The 19,411-nt window shown below is 38.0% G+C and overlaps 3 protein-coding genes across 4 annotated transcripts in view; 1 reads left to right on the forward strand and 2 right to left on the reverse strand.

The window, feature by feature from the left end:
- The window catches only part of LOC116162585 (acidic phospholipase A2 PA4-like), a 19,866-nt gene extending 19,219 nt beyond the window's left edge, over positions 1 to 647 (reverse strand). The window contains exon 1 of the mRNA XM_031476238.1: positions 550 to 647. The gene's annotated coding sequence lies outside the window, so the exon portion shown is untranslated. The remainder of the gene's footprint in view (positions 1 to 549) is intronic.
- Positions 1 to 11,304, forward strand: part of LOC116162581 (carboxypeptidase D) — a 19,516-nt gene extending 8,212 nt beyond the window's left edge. Inside the window, exons 6-15 of one of the 2 annotated variants that reach the window (XM_031476233.1) lie at positions 286 to 513; positions 6,825 to 7,016; positions 7,067 to 7,152; positions 7,216 to 7,416; positions 7,468 to 7,877; positions 7,940 to 8,207; positions 8,255 to 8,679; positions 8,727 to 8,989; positions 10,103 to 10,413; positions 10,470 to 10,648. In XM_031476233.1, coding sequence (XP_031332093.1) covers positions 286 to 513; positions 6,825 to 7,016; positions 7,067 to 7,152; positions 7,216 to 7,416; positions 7,468 to 7,877; positions 7,940 to 8,207; positions 8,255 to 8,679; positions 8,727 to 8,989; positions 10,103 to 10,413; positions 10,470 to 10,505 — 2,420 coding nt within the window. In that variant the 3' untranslated portion in view covers positions 10,506 to 10,648. Of the gene's footprint in view, positions 1 to 285; positions 514 to 6,824; positions 7,017 to 7,066; positions 7,153 to 7,215; positions 7,417 to 7,467; positions 7,878 to 7,939; positions 8,208 to 8,254; positions 8,680 to 8,726; positions 8,990 to 10,102; positions 10,805 to 10,859 lie in introns of those variants that run through there. The other variant, XM_031476232.1, reaches the window with a different exon arrangement.
- A 91-nt stretch (positions 11,305 to 11,395) lies between these two features.
- LOC116162584 (rhomboid-related protein 2-like) lies at positions 11,396 to 18,878 on the reverse strand. The gene is made up of 5 exons (XM_031476235.1): positions 18,056 to 18,878; positions 17,793 to 18,004; positions 17,495 to 17,743; positions 17,234 to 17,447; positions 11,396 to 11,839 (listed from the first exon to the last, which is right to left on the reverse strand). Exons 1-5 carry the CDS (start codon positions 18,149 to 18,151, stop codon positions 11,531 to 11,533), a joined length of 1,080 nt encoding a protein of 359 aa, XP_031332095.1. The 5' UTR covers positions 18,152 to 18,878; the 3' UTR covers positions 11,396 to 11,530.
- Positions 18,879 to 19,411: the final 533 nt, after the last annotated feature.

Raw genomic sequence — 19,411 nt, forward strand, 5'->3', positions numbered from 1 at the left:
CTCCCTCCCGCCTTGCACTTCTTCTCGTATATGCACCATCACTCGATCGTTAACAAATGATGGTTCAAGTTCAGTTGATTTAATGAGGAATTGATCTAATCAGTAGTCCGTCTCACCTTCGCTTTACAGTACAGGGGACATTGGGCAATGCAATCCTTATAGGAGTTTTTAGCGTGGCGATGCGCCCATTTTCTTAAAATCATATTCTATAGTACTGTAAAGTAAAGGTGAGACAGGCTATAGTCTGTCAATTTAACCGACTGGCCTTAAGCGATGGATTTTTAGGTGCTTTTAAAGACGTAAAGCGCGTTACGCCGCCCCTATTCGACCAGCACGGATTTATGATACCGGCGACGTTCAGACATCACCACTACGAAGATCTGGCACGTTTTCTGTTCGACATTAACAGAACCTACCCGAATATTACCGACCTAAAGAGCATCGGACGGTCGGTGCGGGGTCGCGAGCTGTACGTCATGGTTTTGGGTAACACGCCCATGGAGCACTCGCCAGGTAAGTTAGTTAAGCGAAATTGTTTGCGGCACTCACCTGTTAACAGTCACTTTTAAAATTGCGCGGTTTTGGTAGCGTCCACGGCTATTTATAGGTATGTTGGGGGAACCCCGAAAACCGCTTCCTTGTCTGGTGCACTCTGCAATTTATGTGGTTTTTTTTACCGGTTGTGGAAATTCACTAGTGTTTTAGGAAGTCGGAAATTTGCAACTGCAAGGGGTCGGGTGCGGACAGCGGTTGAACATGTAAAACTTTTGTTATGCAACAATTTGGAATGCTTTACTTTAATACAAATTTTAATTTTTCTGTATTTTTTGAATTTTTAAGTTCGGAATTTTTAGAGGTTTTTTGACTTTTTCGAGTTTATTACTATTTACACCTTCCTATATTCCTATATATTTTATTTAAGTTTTTACATTACTGTGTAAATTAGTTCAAATTATCAATTATTGCCAGTTTTTTTAATCTTCTGAATTTTTTACTTTTTTTAAATCTGATTTTTCTTTTTGTTTAAATTTTGACTTTGTTTATTTGCTATTTTGTATACACCCAATCGTATAGTGACATAATCTTTTATATTTCTTTAATATCTAGGAATTATCATCTATTACGTGTATTTTTGATATTTTTACTTTCATATGTTTTTATTTAATTTTTGTATAACTACATTTCTCCCAATTGCTTTTTTAATTATTAGTTCCAAATTTTTTAAATTTTTGTTTATCTTTAGTGCGTTTTCTAAAATTTCTGCACTTTGATACCCCAAATTATCATCTATTACGTGTATTTTTGATATTTTTACTTTAATTTGTTTTTATTTAATTTTTGTATAACTACATTTCTCCCAATTGCTTTTTTAATTATTAGTTCCAAATTTTTTAAATTTTTGTTTATCTTTAGTGCGTTTTCTAAAATTTCTGCACTTTGATACCCCAAATTATCATCTATTACGTGTATTTTTGATATTTTTACTTTCATATGTTTTTATTTAATTTTTGTATAACTACATTTCTCCCAATTGCTTTTTTAATTATTAGTTCCAAATTTTTTAAATTTTTGTTTATCTTTAGTGCGTTTTCTAAAATTTCTGCACTTTGATACCCCAAATTATCATCTATTACGTGTATTTTTGATATTTTTACTTTAATTTGTTTTTATTTAATTTTTGTATAACTACATTTCTCCCAATTGCTTTTTTAATTATTAGTTCCAAATTTTTTAAATTTTTGTTTATCTTTAGTGCGTTTTCTAAAATTTCTGCACTTTGATACCCCAAATTATCATCTATTACGTGTATTTTTGATATTTTTACTTTAATTTGTTTTTATTTAATTTTTGTATAACTACATTTCTCCCAATTGCTTTTTTAATTATTAGTTCCAAATTTTTTAAATTTTTGTTTATCTTTAGTGCGTTTTCTAAAATTTCTGCACTTTGATACCCCAAATTATCATCTATTACGTGTATTTTTGATATTTTTACTTTAATTTGTTTTTATTTAATTTTTGTATAACTACATTTCTCCCAATTGCTTTTTTAATTATTAGTTCCAAATTTTTTAAATTTTTGTTGTTTATCTTTAGTGCGTTTTCTAAAATTTCTGCACTTTGATACCCCAAATTTTTGAATTTTTGAAATTTTCTATTGTATTTTTTGAGTACACTAAAAGTATTTTTACACTGAATTGTAAATATTTTTCTTTGTTTTTTAGTCTTTTAGTATTTTTGATTTTTCTTAATTCTTTTGAAATTGCTAATTTTTGAATTGTTGCGAATTCTTATTCTTAGTTCTCTTCGAATGTTTGTTGAGTTTTCTTGGGTTTTTTAATTTTTCTGAATGGTTTGCCGATGAGACAACTTTGGGTTTTCGGGGCATACGATGGGATTTTTGGTTTTGTTAATTATGTATATTTTCCTATTGCAATTTTTAATGTACTGTAGCGAACATTCCCGAAATTTCGATAGACATCGAGGCGCCATGAAAGATTAGTCATCGGCGATAAAGAACGAAAGCGAATGTGACGTAATCTTTCCGAAAAATATGACGCGTTTTAAATTTTCTTAATTCTTTTGAATTTTCTACTTTTCTGAATATTTGTGAATTCTCAATTAAAAAAATGTATAATCGAAAAATTTGATAAAATCGAAAAATTAAAGAGTAAGAAAAATTCAAGGAAATTTGAAAAAACTTGACAAACAATTGAAGAGAATTCACCAACATTCAGAAAAATGCAAAAAAATAAAAAACTTCAAAAGAATTTCGAACATTACAAAAATTCCGAAATATTAAAACGCAACCAGAACATTAACAATGCCTGAACATAACAAAAAAGGAAAACTGTACATAAAAATTGAAATAAAAATGTGTAATGAGTAACTACGATCGATTAAGTTACGACTTACCCTCAGGAAACAATTTAGAAAAACTAAAAATTCCCAAAAACTAAGAAAAATTTCAGCAACAAAAACATACAAAAATCAGGAATATTAAAGACACCCTAACAGCACACATAAAATACCCAATATCTGTGCTAACGGTTGAACAAAGCTGACAAATCTTGAAGATTAAAATGTAATCAAAAATTTAAAGTAGTTTTTCGGTGGTACCCACTATAAAATTAGTTTCCACAAATAAATAAATTGCGTCTAGATAACTAAAAATTAAAAAAATACAAAATTTAAAGCAATCAACAATCAGACATTGCAAGAGAGTTATATCTTTCTATGGATGGAATTAAAAAATAGAAAAAATCCCATAAAACCAAAAAACTCTGCAAACATTCAAAGAATTGAAAAATTCAAAATTTCAAAAGAATTTGAAAAATACAAAATTCAACAATATTAAAGTCACTTGAAGCAAATTGATAATTTATAAAAATTAAAAAACAAAAAGTGCGCTACAAATGTATAGTAGCGTTTTTGGTGGAGCAATTAAAATTAGTTTACACAAAAACTTAAAAAAGAATTAGAATGAGTGTTTGTAGGAAAGTAAGTACATAAAGATTCAAATCTAGAAAATAGAATTTAAAAAAATAAATAAAACCCAAAATCTCCACCAATTGTGCCCAAAAACTCAAGTTGTCCTCTCGGTAAACAATTAAGAAAAGTGATCAATCCAAAAAGTTAAAATTTTCATTTTCATTCAGAAAAATCCAAAAAATTAAGAACATCAAAAGAATTTGGAGAATACAATTACAAATATTAAAGGAAGACAAAAAATGTACACGAACATTTAAAGTGGTTTTTTAGTGTAGGAAACCGCTATAAAATTAGTTTAAACATGAATTGAAATATTTCAAACCTTTAGAATCGGCAAATTTCAAGGAATTAAAAAAATCCAAAAATGAATGAGTATGAAAAATCCAAAAATGTAGAAAAAGAAAAAAACTAGAACAATTTAAAGAAATTTAAAAGTTCCAGCACTTGTGACCAAAAACATAAGGTGCTACGGGAAACGATACCGATATATGTAAAAAAAATTTCAAAAAAAAAGTAAAAAACAAAAATCAAACGGTGGTTTGAAAACAAATATTCAAAAATATAAAAAATACAATTACATACGAAAATTCTAAAAATCAGAAAATATTAGACCCAACATTCGTAGAACATTGATAATTCTTCAAAATTAAACCTAAAAATTCAAAATTTGTGGAAAATACAATTACAAAAATAGTCCTTAGCATTTAGCAACATTTATATTCCTTAAAAATTGTCTAAAAACAAAATTCCAGAAACTAGAAACGAGTCACACATTTGGTACCTATACAGGGTGTCTTAAATTGAGTATAAGTTGATGTCAATATCTCTAAAACCGCCATTTAAAAAAAAATTTTTCTGCGTTCATTGAATTTATCCCATCCAATCTTGCAACTTATATTTTAAACATTTTTCGATAGTTCTCTTTGTTACTAAAATATTTGAACTTTTTAAAAATGGCGATTTTCACTTTTTTCCAATTATCTACGAAACGAATTATTTTTTTCAAAATATCGCATCGGAATATCCATCGGCATCAAAAACTACACAACTTTGCCAATTTAACCGAATGTGTAAGTATAAAAATAACAAAGATAGCCATGCCATCCTACTCAATTTAAGACACCCTGTATACAGACACCTAATTTATTGGTATCTCGTTTCAAATTTTTGGAATTTTTTGTTTGAATTCTCTTTTAATTTTTCGGGAATATAAATGCTCTTTAAATTCTAGGGAGTCTTTTTGAAATATGTTAATTTTTGTAATTCGTATTTTATCAAATTCTTTGTTGTTCTAAATTTGAATTTTTATGTATCCAGATACGCACATACACCTAATTTATTATAGCACCTAATTTTTGGAATTTGTTTATTTGAATTTTTGTGTACACTAATCACATAGCATAGAGGTTTCCTTTGCTAAAAAAACTGTTTTAAATTTTTATGTACTTTTCCGTAAATTTTGAAGAATTATAAATGTTCTACAAATGCTAGGGTATCTTTAATATTTTCTGTTTTTGAAGTGTCTTTAATATTTCTGAATTTTTCAATTCTCCCAATGTTTGCAGTTTTCTGATTTTTTTTTGTTTAATTTTTGTTTTTTTTTACTTTTTTTTAATTAATAAAAATAATAATAATGCGGATTGAAACCATCCACAGAGAAAATATAATTAGGCATAACAAATAATAAGCATAGCACTCATAAAAACCAAAAGGTTGTATGAGGTAATATTTCGATTTTTAATTATTCTGAATTGTTTGCCGATGGAACAACTGTCTTGCAATGTCTGGCATTTTTTTATTTTTAGGTATTATCAATGTTGGGATGTGTAATGTTTCTGAATTTTTGAAATTTTGTTATTTTGATTTTTTTATTTTTCTCAATTTTTGTGAATTTTCATTTTTTGTAGTAGTCCATTCCACATTTTTGAAAGTTTTTATTTGGATTTTGATGTACACTTTTCTCTTTTTTAATGTTTAGGCATTGTTCTTGAAATGTTATGGTTTATTTTTGACATTTCGAAATTTTTGTAATTTTCTAAATTCTTTTGAAATTTTTTTGAATTTTGGTGGTTTTAATTCTCTTCGAATGTTCTTGGATTTGTCCTCTTTAATTTTTGGATCTTATTAAATTTTTCTATTTTAAATTTTTTGCATTGCGTGCCGATTTTATGAATTTTTTTACTTTTTTTGTGCATACACTTAATTTATTGCAGTGAGTCGTTTCAAATTGTTGGAATTTTTGTGTAAACTGTTTTTGGATTTTTGTGTACTACACTCCTTTTTTTAATTTTTAGGAATTGTGAATGTTTTTAAAATGCTAGTACATCTCTGTTTTTAATATTCCCTAATTTTTGTAATTGTATTGTCTAAATTATGCGATTATCTTCTAACATTTTCCGAATTTTCTAATTTTGCATTTTTTAATTTTTTTTGAATTTTCCGATTTATTTTTTCTGAATTGTTTGTTGGGGAACTTTTTAGTTTTGTGTATTTTTCTACGTTTTTTCTTTTTATACATTATTATTTACGTTACGAATTTTTGCGTGTGCCTTTTCTCCGATTTTTTTTAGTTTTTTATACGATTCCTAAGTTATTCAGAATACGAACCAGGTTTTTACCTATGGAAAATCATTTTTGATTTTTGTGTATGTCTGCAGAAACTTTTTTCAATCTTCTTTTAATTTGATCTTTCTTGATTTTGTTTTTTTTAATATTTGCGATTTTTTAAATTTTTTTGAATTACAAGCTTTAACTAGCGCGCACAGAACATGACTTACTTTAACAAAATCAGCCCTTCTCGCGTGACATACGTGGAATTCCACACATGCGCAGAACCAGGTTTCTTAAAAAAAAATAAGCAAAGCGCCTAGCAACGACTTATGCGCCCCTGCACAGATCGAGGTTTCCTATGTGTTTTAGTATGTGACGTACATGTCCAATTCTGATGCGTGCATGCAAACCACAAATCTGGTGATTTTTCTTATGAAATGTTGGCAACAAGCGAATGACAAAAATCGAATATACGCATGCGCAGCACCTAGCAACGATTGTCTACCATTTTGGTTAAAATTGAACGCTACACGCGCGCAGAGTCAGAACATGCGCAGAACCGGTCTTTCCATGGAACTGGCTTTCATTGGTGCAGCGATTTTTCTGAAATAGGACTGGTATGACGAAAGTCAGACTTGTACAGAACTAGTTTTCTTGTTTGGGCACGCATGCGCAGGACTCTCAACAATAAAGTTCGCGCATGTGCAGTACAACGATTTTCGTGACGTTTTGCCCAATCAGATCAGATCACATGATTCTCCTTCTTAAAAAGCTCTTTCATAGGTAAACCCGAATTTAAATATATCGCCAACATGCACGGAAACGAAATCGTCGGGCGAGAACTGTTGCTCTTGCTCATCAAGTACCTCTGCGAGCACTACGGCAAGGACACTCGAATCACGAACATGATGGATACTACCCGCATACACATCATGCCCACAATGAATCCGGACGGATACGAGATGGCCGTTGAAGGTAAGGCTCTCCTTCGCTTTTGAACGCTGACTCTACCGTTTGAGATGCAGGTGACGCTAGCAGCGCGTTAGGCAGAGAGAACGCAAACGAGGTGGATCTCAACAGAAATTTTCCCGATCAGTTTGGCGTTCAGAAGGTAAGCCCAAACAACAGTAGTGCCGTAGTGGTTTGGTTAAACACGATACGCACTCTCTTTCAGTTCAATAAAGTTCAAGAACCGGAAACAAAAGCCGTAATGGACTGGATCCTATCCGAGCCGTTCGTTTTATCCGCCAATCTGCACAACGGCGCCCTAGTCGCCAACTACCCCTTCGACGACAACGCAAACTTCACCAACGGAATCGAGAATCTCGCGCCGGACGACCGCGTCTTCAAGTACTTGGCGCGTACCTACGCCAACGTAAGCGATTTTGGCGGTGTGTTCGCACCAGGTGAACGTGGCTCGTTTTAGGCGCACCGAACCATGCACGAAGACAGACCGTGCCCGCTATTTCCCAACGAGCACTTCGAGGGCGGCATCACGAACGGCGCCAAGTGGTACACGCTCGCGGGCGGCATGCAGGATTGGAACTACCTGAACGCCGGCTGCATGGAGCTCACGCTCGAGTTGGGCTGCTTCAAGTATCCGAACTCGACGGACCTGCCGAGCTATTGGGACGACAATCGTGAGGCCCTCTTGACTTTCATCGAGCAGGTTCACAAGGGCGTGAGCGGTTTCGTTGTCAGCACGATCGGCCATCCGATCACCAATGCGGAGCTCTACGTCGAAGGTATCGACCACGTGGTTAAGACGAGCATGTACGGCGATTACTGGCGCATTTTGTTGCCGGGAAAATACAACTTGACGGTTACTGCACCCGGGTAGGTCACTTTTCGGTTCTTAGTACGGAACAGAACCATAATTTAATGGTAAACTGTTTTAGTTACGAGAGCTTCACTCAAGAGATTACAATCCCATCAAGCGGAAGCTTAGAGCACAACGCGACCCTAATGAGAAACGACGAGCAGCACTGGGCGAGCGCGTACGACTTTGGCGTGTCGGAGAATCAATTCAGTCCGCAGTACCACTCCAATTCGGACATTCACCTGATTTTGGCCGAACTGGAAAACAAATACCCGGACGCCGCCAAGTTCGATAGCGGCGACAATCTGGACTCCATGGCAATACACTCGCTGAAAATATCGCACGACGTAAGCGCTCCCATTTCTACTCGCTCCCACCCACCGGCTTATTTCAGGTGGACGAATCCGAAGAGCGCAAATTTCACGTAGCGATCATGGGAAGTCTGTACGCGACGCAGCCGATCGGTCGCGAGCTCACCGTCTACTTGGCGCGCCATCTGCTGGAGGGGCACAAGTTTCAGGATCCGACGATCGTCTCCATTTTAAAAAATACAGTCGTTCACCTCATGCCGTTCGTCGATCCGGCCTTCGAGGACATTTGGGGCGACTACCTGCACGCGGTCAGCGGACACTCGGAGGCCAGCATGTATAAGTGCAACAATATCACCGCCGACTTCAGGCAGGTCGGCGATCAAATCCTGAACCCGAGCGGTCGCGGTAACGGTAACCAGCAGCGGGTCACGAACGCGTTCAAGCACATGCTCTTGGAGGAGAAGTTCGATTTTATACTCAACTTTGAGGGAGGACGCAGCGGTGTCGTGTAAGTCGTATTGGCAACCGTTCGATCAGATCTGTACGGTCTTGCAGGTACCCGACGCCGCAGGGCGAGCTGCAGATTTACAAGACGTTCGTCGACGCCTATCACAAAAACCTGAGGGTGAAGCACAGCTGCGCCGGGAACACTTTGGGAACCGATGACATTCTGACGGACTTCGTTTACCACGAGTACAACACCGCGATGATCACGCCGAAGGTGAGCTGCTGCGAGTATCCGGCCGTCGGAAATCTACCGTACATCTGGCGAGAAGTGCTCGAACCAATCATGGCCCTGCTTAGCATCACGAGGACAGGTTATTATCCTTAGTTTTGGCGCTCTATCAATTGGTAGTGGTTCCCTATGTTCGATCTACTTTTGAAGGTCTCTTTTGTTTAATCCAGCCACCTCTATTAATTCAAAATGTAATGTGTGTAAGGGAAAGGGTACGCGTCTTACGGGATAAGATCCAGAATCAGAGTGAAGGACAAAAGGTGTGGCGGGAAGTTCTCGATCACCCATTTATTTCACTTTTAATATTTCCGTAATGGAGGCTTCCAATCTGTGTTCCTCTATTTTCGTTTATTCACTGATGGAATGGAACGGGAGAGAAGGATGGGAGCTGGAGGGGGAGAGAGCCAAAACAGAAACCGAGATGAAGGAATCTGTTGCTTACACTTCATTTTGTTGACTGTTTAGCGATAGGCCTAAAGGGGAAGAAGGAAAAGCCATTCCATCATAACATGTAAGGGAACAAGAGACAAGTAAACGGTATGGAGCGAGGTTCAGGAACGTTAGTGGGGGTGGAAGGGGGGTTAGAGGGATAGGAGGTTGAGATACGTAGAAAAGAGAGGGGGCAGAGTTAGTGTGAACTGAATTTGTTTAATATAAACTTTTGTGTATATTTACTGGATTTGGAGAGTTATTTAGACGTCTCGATTAAAGACGCTTATCCTTTGCCGTACAGACCTTACCATTTGGATTTTAGTGGCAGTGATGTGTAATTAGGTCTTAGTAAGACGCGTACCCTTTGCCTTACACACATTACATTTTGAATTATTAGAGGAGACGTATTCCTCAATCCAATACAAATTTCAATGCAAGATGAGTTCCTAATAAAAGAAAGCGATTTCTAAAGATAATTAGACGTCTGAATTAAAGACGCTTATCCTGTGCCGTACATACCTTACCATTTGGATTTTAGTGGCAGTGATGTGTAATTAGGTCTTAGTAAGACGCGTACCCTTTGCCTTACACACATTACATTTTGAATTATTAGAGGAGACGTATTCCTCAATCCAATACAAATTTCAATGCAAGATGAGTTCCTAATAAAAGAAAGCGATTTCTAAAGTTAATTAGACGTCTTGATTAAAGACGCGTACCCTTTGCCGTACATACCTTACAATTTGGATTTTTTAACTTCTAGGTGTTGAAGGTTTCGTTAAAAACTCCAAAGGCATTGCCATGAAGAACGCAACCATAAAAGTGGAGGGCCTCAGTAAACTGTACGAGGTGACGAAGGTGGGGGCGCACTACAAAATCCTCCTGCCTCCGGGCACGTACACCCTACACTTCAACTGTCACAATTACGAAACGAAATCGGCCGACGTCGTCGTGCGACAGAGCGAGCTAGCGAATCACGACGTCGAATTAACGCAATCGGACGCTTCCGCCTACAATCAGGACGAATTGGAGAGCGGCATCAAGGGCTACGTTCGCGATAACTTGAACCATCCGGTAGTTAAGGCCCAGCTGAGGGTGATCGAAAAGAATTTAAGCATCTTTTCCAATAGCGACGGGCGATACTTAATCGACCTGGAGCCGGGTAAGTACACCGTCGAAGTAACCGCCGACGGTTACGCCGAGAACGTGAAGTACGTCGAAGTGACCAGCGTCAGCAAGCAACCCAAGTTCGTCATGTTCACTTTGACCAAGGACGTTAACGTGATGGGGTTGCCGCGTCTGGTCTTCATTCTTCTGGCCGGCTGTATCAGTTTGGCGGTCGTGCTTCTCTTGGTCTTCTGCTACAACGCGTGCAAGCGGAAGAAGGACTACGGTTTACTGTCGCAGACGTACTTTGATGACGATGAATCCAAGGAGACGGAAATCTTCCGGTCACCCTTACAAGGTACTGTCACGTTTTGAAAAGCTCGATTTAATTCGCCGTACCGTACTCTGTTTAGGATCGAAGTTACTGACGCGACCCTACTTTGACAATGAAGATGAAGAGATTTACTCCGACAGCTCGTCGGAGGACGAGACCGTTCTGCTGACTTCACCACAATACGAGAAAGTTCCCATACACGACCATCGTTAATTTAAAGGGGAGACCTGCCAAAAGTTGTTTTCCGGTGAACACGGTGCTATGACTAATTTTTAGATTTTACACACTTTTTATAGCGAATCAGTGAAAATCTCACTCCTTAAGGCCAATGTGATATAAGTGAACGGGTTGGACCAAATTTTCTTTTGTTTCTCCGCCTTGTTTCGTCTCTAAATAGAACCTCAATTTTAAACGAGCACTAATTTTTTATTGTTAATTTGTAAATTAAGTTGGTAATTTAATTAATTGTGTTTTATACGCCTTTATTTATACGCAGTTTTAAATAAATGTTTGTAAAGATTTCAGTGCCGCCGTCCTGTCTTTGTCGTAATTGTGAGGGATAACCGTGGGATCGATGTTGCAAGTTGCATTGCCAATTGTTTTTTTTTACGCATTTATTCCTACAACATATGTACACGGATTGTGGCAGTGTAAGTGGCTGCTATAATTAATTAATTATAATCGAAGGAATACTGTTATGGTATGCAATAAATAATACGACTAAAGGTAGTTCGAACTTAAACAATAAATTCAGTCTTTTTGCACGGGAAAGTAGCTCCCACCAGCGATATGCCATACAATCGTGGTGCCCATGAGGAGAACGTAGAGGATAACCGATACCCACCATATCACATTCTCGCTATGGGTGATCTTAACGTTACGAACGATGTTGATGCCCATGAGTAAGCCGGCTACCGCTCCGGCAATGTGGGCGGTGTAGCTGACGCTGCTGCTCGGCGGCGAAATGTGACGTTCATAAATCGCGCTACCGATATCACAGACCGTTATTATGACGAAGATGAGTAGTTGCACGAACGGGTACTCCATTTCCTTCCAATTCTGCAAAAGAGAAGTTTGATTTAATTTGGGCCGCTAGTGATATATTATATATATTGTCGAAATTTTTATTTAGTCTATAACTTTTGATTGAGAAGTCTGATCGAAAAAGTACAAATTGATTTGGATTCTACGCACCCAAATTAATAAGAAAAAGTGTTTTCCCGAGAAATTTTGGTGTAGTCGATTTTTGGTAAAAAAGGAAGGTTATACACTGCCTTTTTTTGAGCCCCCAAAAAAAATTGTCACAGATCGACCCGGAAAAAAAATTTTCTTATAGAATGTGGCCTGTAGAATCCATAATTTCAAACAGTTCCAAGATTGGGCTACTAGTTCAAAAGTTACAGCCCTTTGAATTTTTTTTCGAAATTGGTTTCTAGTCTATAACTTTTGATTGAGAAGTCTGATCGAAAAAGTACGAATTGTTTTGGATTCTACGCACCAAAATTAATAAGAAAAAGTGTTTTCCCGAGAAATTTTGGTGTAGTCGATTTTTGGTAAAAAAGGAAGGTTATACACTGCCTTTTTTTGAGCCCCGAAAAAAAAATTGTCTCAGATCGACCCGGAAAAAAATTTTCTTATAGAATGTGGCCTGTAGAATCCATAATTTCAAACAGTTCCAAGATTGGGCTACTAGTTCAAAAGTTACAGCCCTTTGAATTTTTTTTCGAAATTGGTTTCTAGTCTATAACTTTTGATTGAGAAGTCTGATCGAAAAAGTACGAATTGATTTGGATTCTACGCACCCAAATTAATAAGAAAAAGTGTTTTCCCGAGAAATTTTGGTGTAGTCGATTTTTGGTAAAAAAGGAAGGTTATACACTGCCTTTTTTTGAGCCCCGAAAAAAAAATTGTCTCAGATCGACCCGGAAAAAAAATTTTCTTATAGAATGTGGCCTGTAGAATCCATAATTTCAAACAGTTCCAAGATTGGGCTACTAGTTCAAAAGTTACAGCCCTTTGAATTTTTTTTCGAAATTGGTTTCTAGTCTATAACTTTTGATTGAGAAGTCTGATCGAAAAAGTACGAATTGTTTTGGATTCTACGCACCCAAATTAATAAGAAAAAGTGTTTTCCCGAGAAATTTTGGTGTAGTCGATTTTTGGTAAAAAAGGAAGGTTATACACTGCCTTTTTTTGAGCCCCGAAAAAAAAATTGTCTCAGATCGACCCGGAAAAAAATTTTCTTATGGAATGTGGCCTGTAGAATCCATAATTTCAAACAGTTCCAAGATTGGGCTACTAGTTCAAAAGTTACAGCCCTTTGAATTTTTTTTCGAAATTGGTTTCTAGTCTATAACTTTTGATTGAGAAGTCTGATCGAAAAAGTACGAATTGATTTGGATTCTACGCACCCAAATTAATAAGAAAAAGTGTTTTCCCGAGAAATTTTGGTGTAGTCGATTTTTGGTAAAAAAGGAAGGTTATACACTGCCTTTTTTTGAGCCCCGAAAAAAAATTGTCTCACATCGACCCGGAAAAAAATTTTCTTATAGAATGTGGCCTGTAGAATCCATAATTTCAAACAGTTCCAAGATTGGACTACTAGATCAAAAGTTACAGCCCTTTGAACTTTATATAGGTATATATATATATATATATAAAACCTTGGAATAATTTGCACGTTTGTTTATATTAGCCGCGATTTGTTGCCTTCCGCTTGGGCCTTTCGAAAATTTCTTTGAAAATAAGTTTATATGTAAGATTGGAGGAGATAAATAAAGCAGACCTGCATTTGACATTTTTTATTGATTTGAAGATATGATTTAGGTAACGTATCGATTTTGATGGCATATTTAAATTTGGCGCTTTATCTGAGCCCAATTTTTCTTGCTCTAAATTTACCCAAATTACGTTTTGGTAAGAATTTATGCATCAAACCACCCCTGTAACCTTCCGTTACAAGAATTAGGAAAGACATGGCGTGGCGACATAATAAGGGAGAAGGTGATAAGGAAAGAATGAGAGACGTGAGAATGACGACGGCGGGGCGAGCGAAGAAGCAGGCATATAAAAGGTTGGGTATTGTTCTGAAGGACATTGTATAGCTATGGAGGAGGAGCGTAGGGATTTCGTTACTAATTTGCGTTTTTTTCTAAATTGTGCTCAAGGGACGCGTTTTAGAGAAGGACGCCGATAGTTTCAAAGGGGGCATAGGAAAGCGTGAAAGAGAGGGAAGAAAGAAGGAGTACCAACTTAATTTTTTAAAAAAAACGTGCTCGAATCGGGAACGAGGAGTATAAAATGTGGCCGAACAGTTAACGAAGGAGACGTGGTTTCATTGGATCATTAATGTTAAGCAAGAGAGGTTTGGGAATTAGTTGAGTGGTGGGACTAATTGAGAAGAACTGTGATCGGGATTACCTACGTGTTGACCCGTCGTAGAGCTCATTTGGTTAGTAAGAGCACTGAATTTTAAAAAGATTCCAGATACAGGAAATTAGCAAAGAAATAGAAAATGAAAACGCGTTTAAAGTAATTCGTGCATAAATTGACCGGCCTGTTCTCGGTGGTATTAAGCGCGTTTATGAATAGTACTAGTGTGCTACAGAGTAAAAGGGCTGCTGCAAGTAAGCAAAGGTAGTGTTAAGCACCCTTGCAAATTATTACTCTGCGACTCGGTTATTGAAAACAATGCACGGTGAGTTTTCCGTAGAAGATTACAACCCGAGAAGTAGACCTTCCGGTGCAAAAGTCAAGTTTGAGCGACATCAGTTTTAGTTCCATTCCACAAACCCTAAAATACGAAGGTGTTCAAGTTGCCCAAAGTTTAACTGCTCCAAGGGCAGATTTAGACGCCATATAAGTAAGGTAAACAGAATTTGTGTATTTGTTTGAACCTTAAATAGAAAGACAAACGTTCAGGAATAAGGCATAAAACAGTTGTAACGGGAATCCGCTTTGCAATTTTTCGTTTTTATTTGGGTTGAAATTATATATGTGTGAACAAGTGAGCGCGAGTAGGTTTAACAGCGATAAGGAATCCCATTTAGGAAAAGCGTGGGTTTTGAACAGAGATAGCACTGAACTCGCGGTTTCGGGCCTTGATTAATAACGCATATTGCTGAGATATCAAACTAGTTTGAATGCAGTCGATATAAATAAAGAAGTTCATTCCCCGATAAATTCTATATACAAAAATTTTTCATTTTATATTGGCCAACTGTAAGGCGGCATCTTTTCAACCCTAGGAAAACCAATGATTCTAAAGAACACTCTAATTAAGGTAACGTACTTTTTTTGATTTGCATAAAAAAATACCATCGGTCCTTTTTAAGAACTTGCATAAATTTTTTAATTAAAAGTAGTCAGGATATTGGAGGAGATGTGGGTAGACGTAAAAGCAGATAAATTTAAACATGCGCAGATGTTGAGGAAAGAATGTCAAGGAGGCGGCCACTAGAATGGGATCTGAAGGAAAGAGAGAAGGCGTAAAAAAATATGCGATAAGAAATCCAAAGGGTAGAAGGCATCAAGCAGGCGAGAACAAAGAAAAGTGTCAAAAAAAGGTCTGAAGTAGACATAAAGGGAATAGATGTACGAGTGGAAGGTGTGAAGCGAGGGAGCATGAAAAATACGTAAAGAAGAAATTAACGTGGGCAAGTGAAAGTATCAAGAAGGTGTAAAAGTAGCATCAAAGATGTCCGAAACACCGAAAATAACGACGGGACATCCTGTACATGCGAAATATTTCAATTTTTAAGTGAAAATTCGTGCGTTGTTTACGAATAAGCACAGAGTTGGGTTGTTTTATTTGAATTTATATTTCGGTGATCGATTATTTTTATGATTTTTCATTCTTCTTGTAAATTAATCGAATTTAGATAAGGTGTTAAGTAAGTTTACACATCTGGTCGTTTGCGATAAGGACTTTTATTATCAGGCGAAATTTAATCAACGCACGTGTTTTGGTGCTTATCGCCGATTGGCGAGTTATTTGAAAAATTTTTTAAGGAGTGGAAGGGGTGTTCCGTTAAATACCGGAGGCAAGGTTAAAAACGGGGCTGGTGCTGCTTTCGCGACGGTTAAGAACGTCTACATTTGTTTACGCTAAATTCTCGGGTGTTCAGCCCCATTTGTTTTGTTAAAACCGCAGTTGGTCATTATTTAATAATAAATCTCTGCAGAAGCATAAGTTAACCAAAGTTGTGTGAGAAGTTTAACGCGTGTTGTATGTTAAACGGATAATGTTTTGTCGAGTTGAAAGAGAAAGCAGTGTAGTACAGCAAGGCTTTTTATTAAAACTCAAAAGTTTCAACCGTCCGAACAGCCACCGAAAATGTTTTCATCTTATTCATCAAGCCAGTTTCGTTTATCTAATTTTGTGTTATAAAGCAAACTGAAGTTCAGAAGATGACAGCATTCTGTAAGTTTAGTGCAAATCTTGTACGATCAGATTATTTGGATGATTTTTTAAAAAACTGTAAAAGGTTCAATTCCGATCTTGGCAGTCGCGACCCGGCAGCTCCACCGTGGTCGCGGGGCACTGCTCTTTTTTTTGCCTTTATTTTTAAGTGGGCGGGGTTTCAGCCTAGGCTGCTCTACCAACCCAACCCACTATACATTTACAAATATCCATGCCCGAAACCGGTTTCGAACCAGGGACCCTGTACCGCAGTCGAGCTTCCACTAAACTGTGCTACACGGGCCGGCAATTCGGAATTTGTATGTGGCACTGTCCGATCGAAGAGACTGCGTCGCGCCGCCGGGAAGCACAGCCAACTCGCGACCGTGACGCAACAGAACAGGCAAAATGGGTCGCGGCTGCCAAGATTGGAATGGTACTTTAATTTGATTTTAAAATTTATTATTTTATTTGTCGACCGCCTGTGTGCGGGGTAACATGTCCAAACAAGCTTTTCTTTCGTGTGTTTCGGAATAAATTTTGTCCTTGTCAGGCAATTAATTGTGTATTTAGTCGAATCCATTGTACGACCCGGATAAAGTGTTTCATGCCAGATTTTTCTATTGGTGCCCAAGATTTACTTCAGGCGTGTATTGTGTTGTGTAATAAATTCTTTGAAATTTTCGGAAGTTGATAGATCTAGGCCACCGAATCTTCCAAATTATTAATTTAAAGTCAACATTGAGATTTTTCATTGTGACGGGAGCCGGACGTCTACAAGGAAAATAATTACATTTCTAAATTTAAAGGTGGAACCAACCCTTTCCCGTCGCCATCTTTTATCGCCTTTGTTTGTTTATTGCGCCTTCGTCTAAAGAGATAATAAGTAAATCCTTTCGCCTATAACTTATTGACCCAAAAAGAACACATGGGGCACACATTACTGTTTTGATAGCACTACAATTACATGTGTGGGGCACCCTGTACATTGTCGAAAGTATAATAGTTGGTGTAAACGGAGCAATTGCGGCTGTAGCTTGGTAGGTACTTACCATGATTATGCTAGCGATGTGTGCGGTGAGAATGGCGTAAACCCCACCACTTGCACCGACTAGCGTCACCTCAGGATTGCAGATCGAAGCTACAAGCGAGCCGGCCAAAACTCCGGCAAAATAGATGAGCAGCACTCTCCACCATCTGTGAACCACCTCCAGGGTGATCCCCAAGAACAGTTGGACGACCAGATTGACAACCAAATGGAACTCCCTGTACTACTTTATTAATCCATGCATTCATGGATGACTCACTCTTACCCATTATGCACAAGCATGTACGTTACGAACCTCCAAGCCTCGTAGCGTCTGGTGGGGTCGTAAAGTAACGACGCGCTAATCGGCCCATTCCCACCCGGTCGCCTACTGAGTCCTTTATCGCAACAATACAGGACTATTTCGAGAATGGAGATTATGACCATACCCAGTGGGGGTGGACAGTATCTGGCCTTATCAGTTAACTCCTGGCGCTCCTGGAAGGACTTTTGGGGCACCATCATCGCCACATAACTGAAACCGAAGTCCGGCGATTAGTTACTCGCAGCAGCCCTCACCGCACCTGTCCATCAAGTTTCCGAAAAGCGGCCTCAGCGTGGACGACTGTATCATCTGGACGAACTCGTTGAAGTCCAAAACTCCGTCGTGATTCTTATCGGCCAAAGCGTGTATTTTCCTAACGACGTGCGACGGGATGTCCCGCTCGTAATCCTGACTTTCGATTAGCTGGTCCAGCTCCTTCACGCTGATGTAGCCGTCCCTGTCTGCGTCGTACTGAAAACCGAAATTTTCAAAATCGGAGATTAGCTCGTGGGCGGCGGTCACCTTATCGAAGATGCACCTCCATTGCATCTTGGCCTTCCGGAAGGGATTCTCCACGGAATTTTCGCGTAGAAATTTTGTAATTCGTCCCGCTGTCATTCTTGCGGCGGTTTCTGGAATCTTATCACACACTTTATAGATAGGAGCGCGCGCGCTATATCAAAAGCATTTCTGATCAATTAGTCAGAAACGCGCGTTTGTCAATATTGCACCAGCATAAATCACCGACTAAAGTATTCCGACTGGTGACTCGCTAGATAAAAGACAAAAACGCGAGCTTATCTCAATCTGTCGCGTCACCGTTAGCTTTGGTTGATTGACTAAAGTCGGGGGGTGTGGGCGAAAGGTGACGTTACCAACTAATGAACGGAAAAAAGAGCATAGAATGCGTGGCGATCACCGCCTGAGGACTTCTGCGGGAAGTACCAGCGACTACGGTGGGAAATCCATCGGTGACTTTAATTGAGTTGGTTTTTATGTGTTCAGGGCCGGATTTAGCATGGGGCCATGTGGGACCGGGCTCATACCGGCAAATTTTTAGAGACTACAAAAAAACTGAATTTGGAATATAATTCTAGGGTACTATTATCTAGAAGAAATTTCCAGTTTCCCGTTCACCCGCATGATGGTGGTGTTAGCTAAAAACCCTCCGTAAAGTAGTACTCAATTTTTGGGACACGTCTTATAACCGGAGACACGAGAAAGAGAAACCGCGATTCGAGCTTTACGAAACTTTTTTGGGCGCCCGAAGTCTACTACCCCTAGAAGACGCGGGCCTTGCAAAACGTTGCTAATTTCGCCCACACGAAAAACAAGTATAAATTGTGCACATCTCTTGTGCAGATAAAGAGCATTTTTTAAACCGAAATAGCTTTTGTTTTGACATCACCAATGGATATATTTCTTGCAGACGTCTCAATCGCCCATTGTGAGTACCCTCTTCTGACAATCCGTTCTTGAGGTATAAGGGAATATACTCGATCACGATATAAGAGGTCGAGGAGGAGGGCTATGGTTGGTAGAAATTAATTCCTTTCGTTGAGACCTTTCATTAGAGTACCATAAAGGATAAAACTAGTTCCACTCCCCCCCCCCCCCTTCCGCCCAGTATTTTGATAAGAGGACAGAAAGAAGGGCAGTAGTTGGTAGAAAGCGGTTCTTTTCATTCTACCTGGGGGAATGGTTCTAGAGTCCTGGAATTGCAGTAGATAGCCTATACCTTGAAGGTGTGCTAGACGGCCATGAAATTTCTCTGTCTAAAAGGCCCCCCCCCCCCCACGAATTATTTCCCGAAATGCTGTTTTTGAAAGTAAAACGTGCATAACTTTTACATACGACAACCAATTGGTCTCAGATTTT

The sequence above is a fragment of the Photinus pyralis genome, unplaced genomic scaffold, assembly GCF_008802855.1.
Source record: "Photinus pyralis isolate 1611_PpyrPB1 unplaced genomic scaffold, Ppyr1.3 Ppyr1.4_LG10, whole genome shotgun sequence".
Taxonomy (NCBI): Eukaryota; Metazoa; Arthropoda; class Insecta; order Coleoptera; family Lampyridae; genus Photinus; species Photinus pyralis.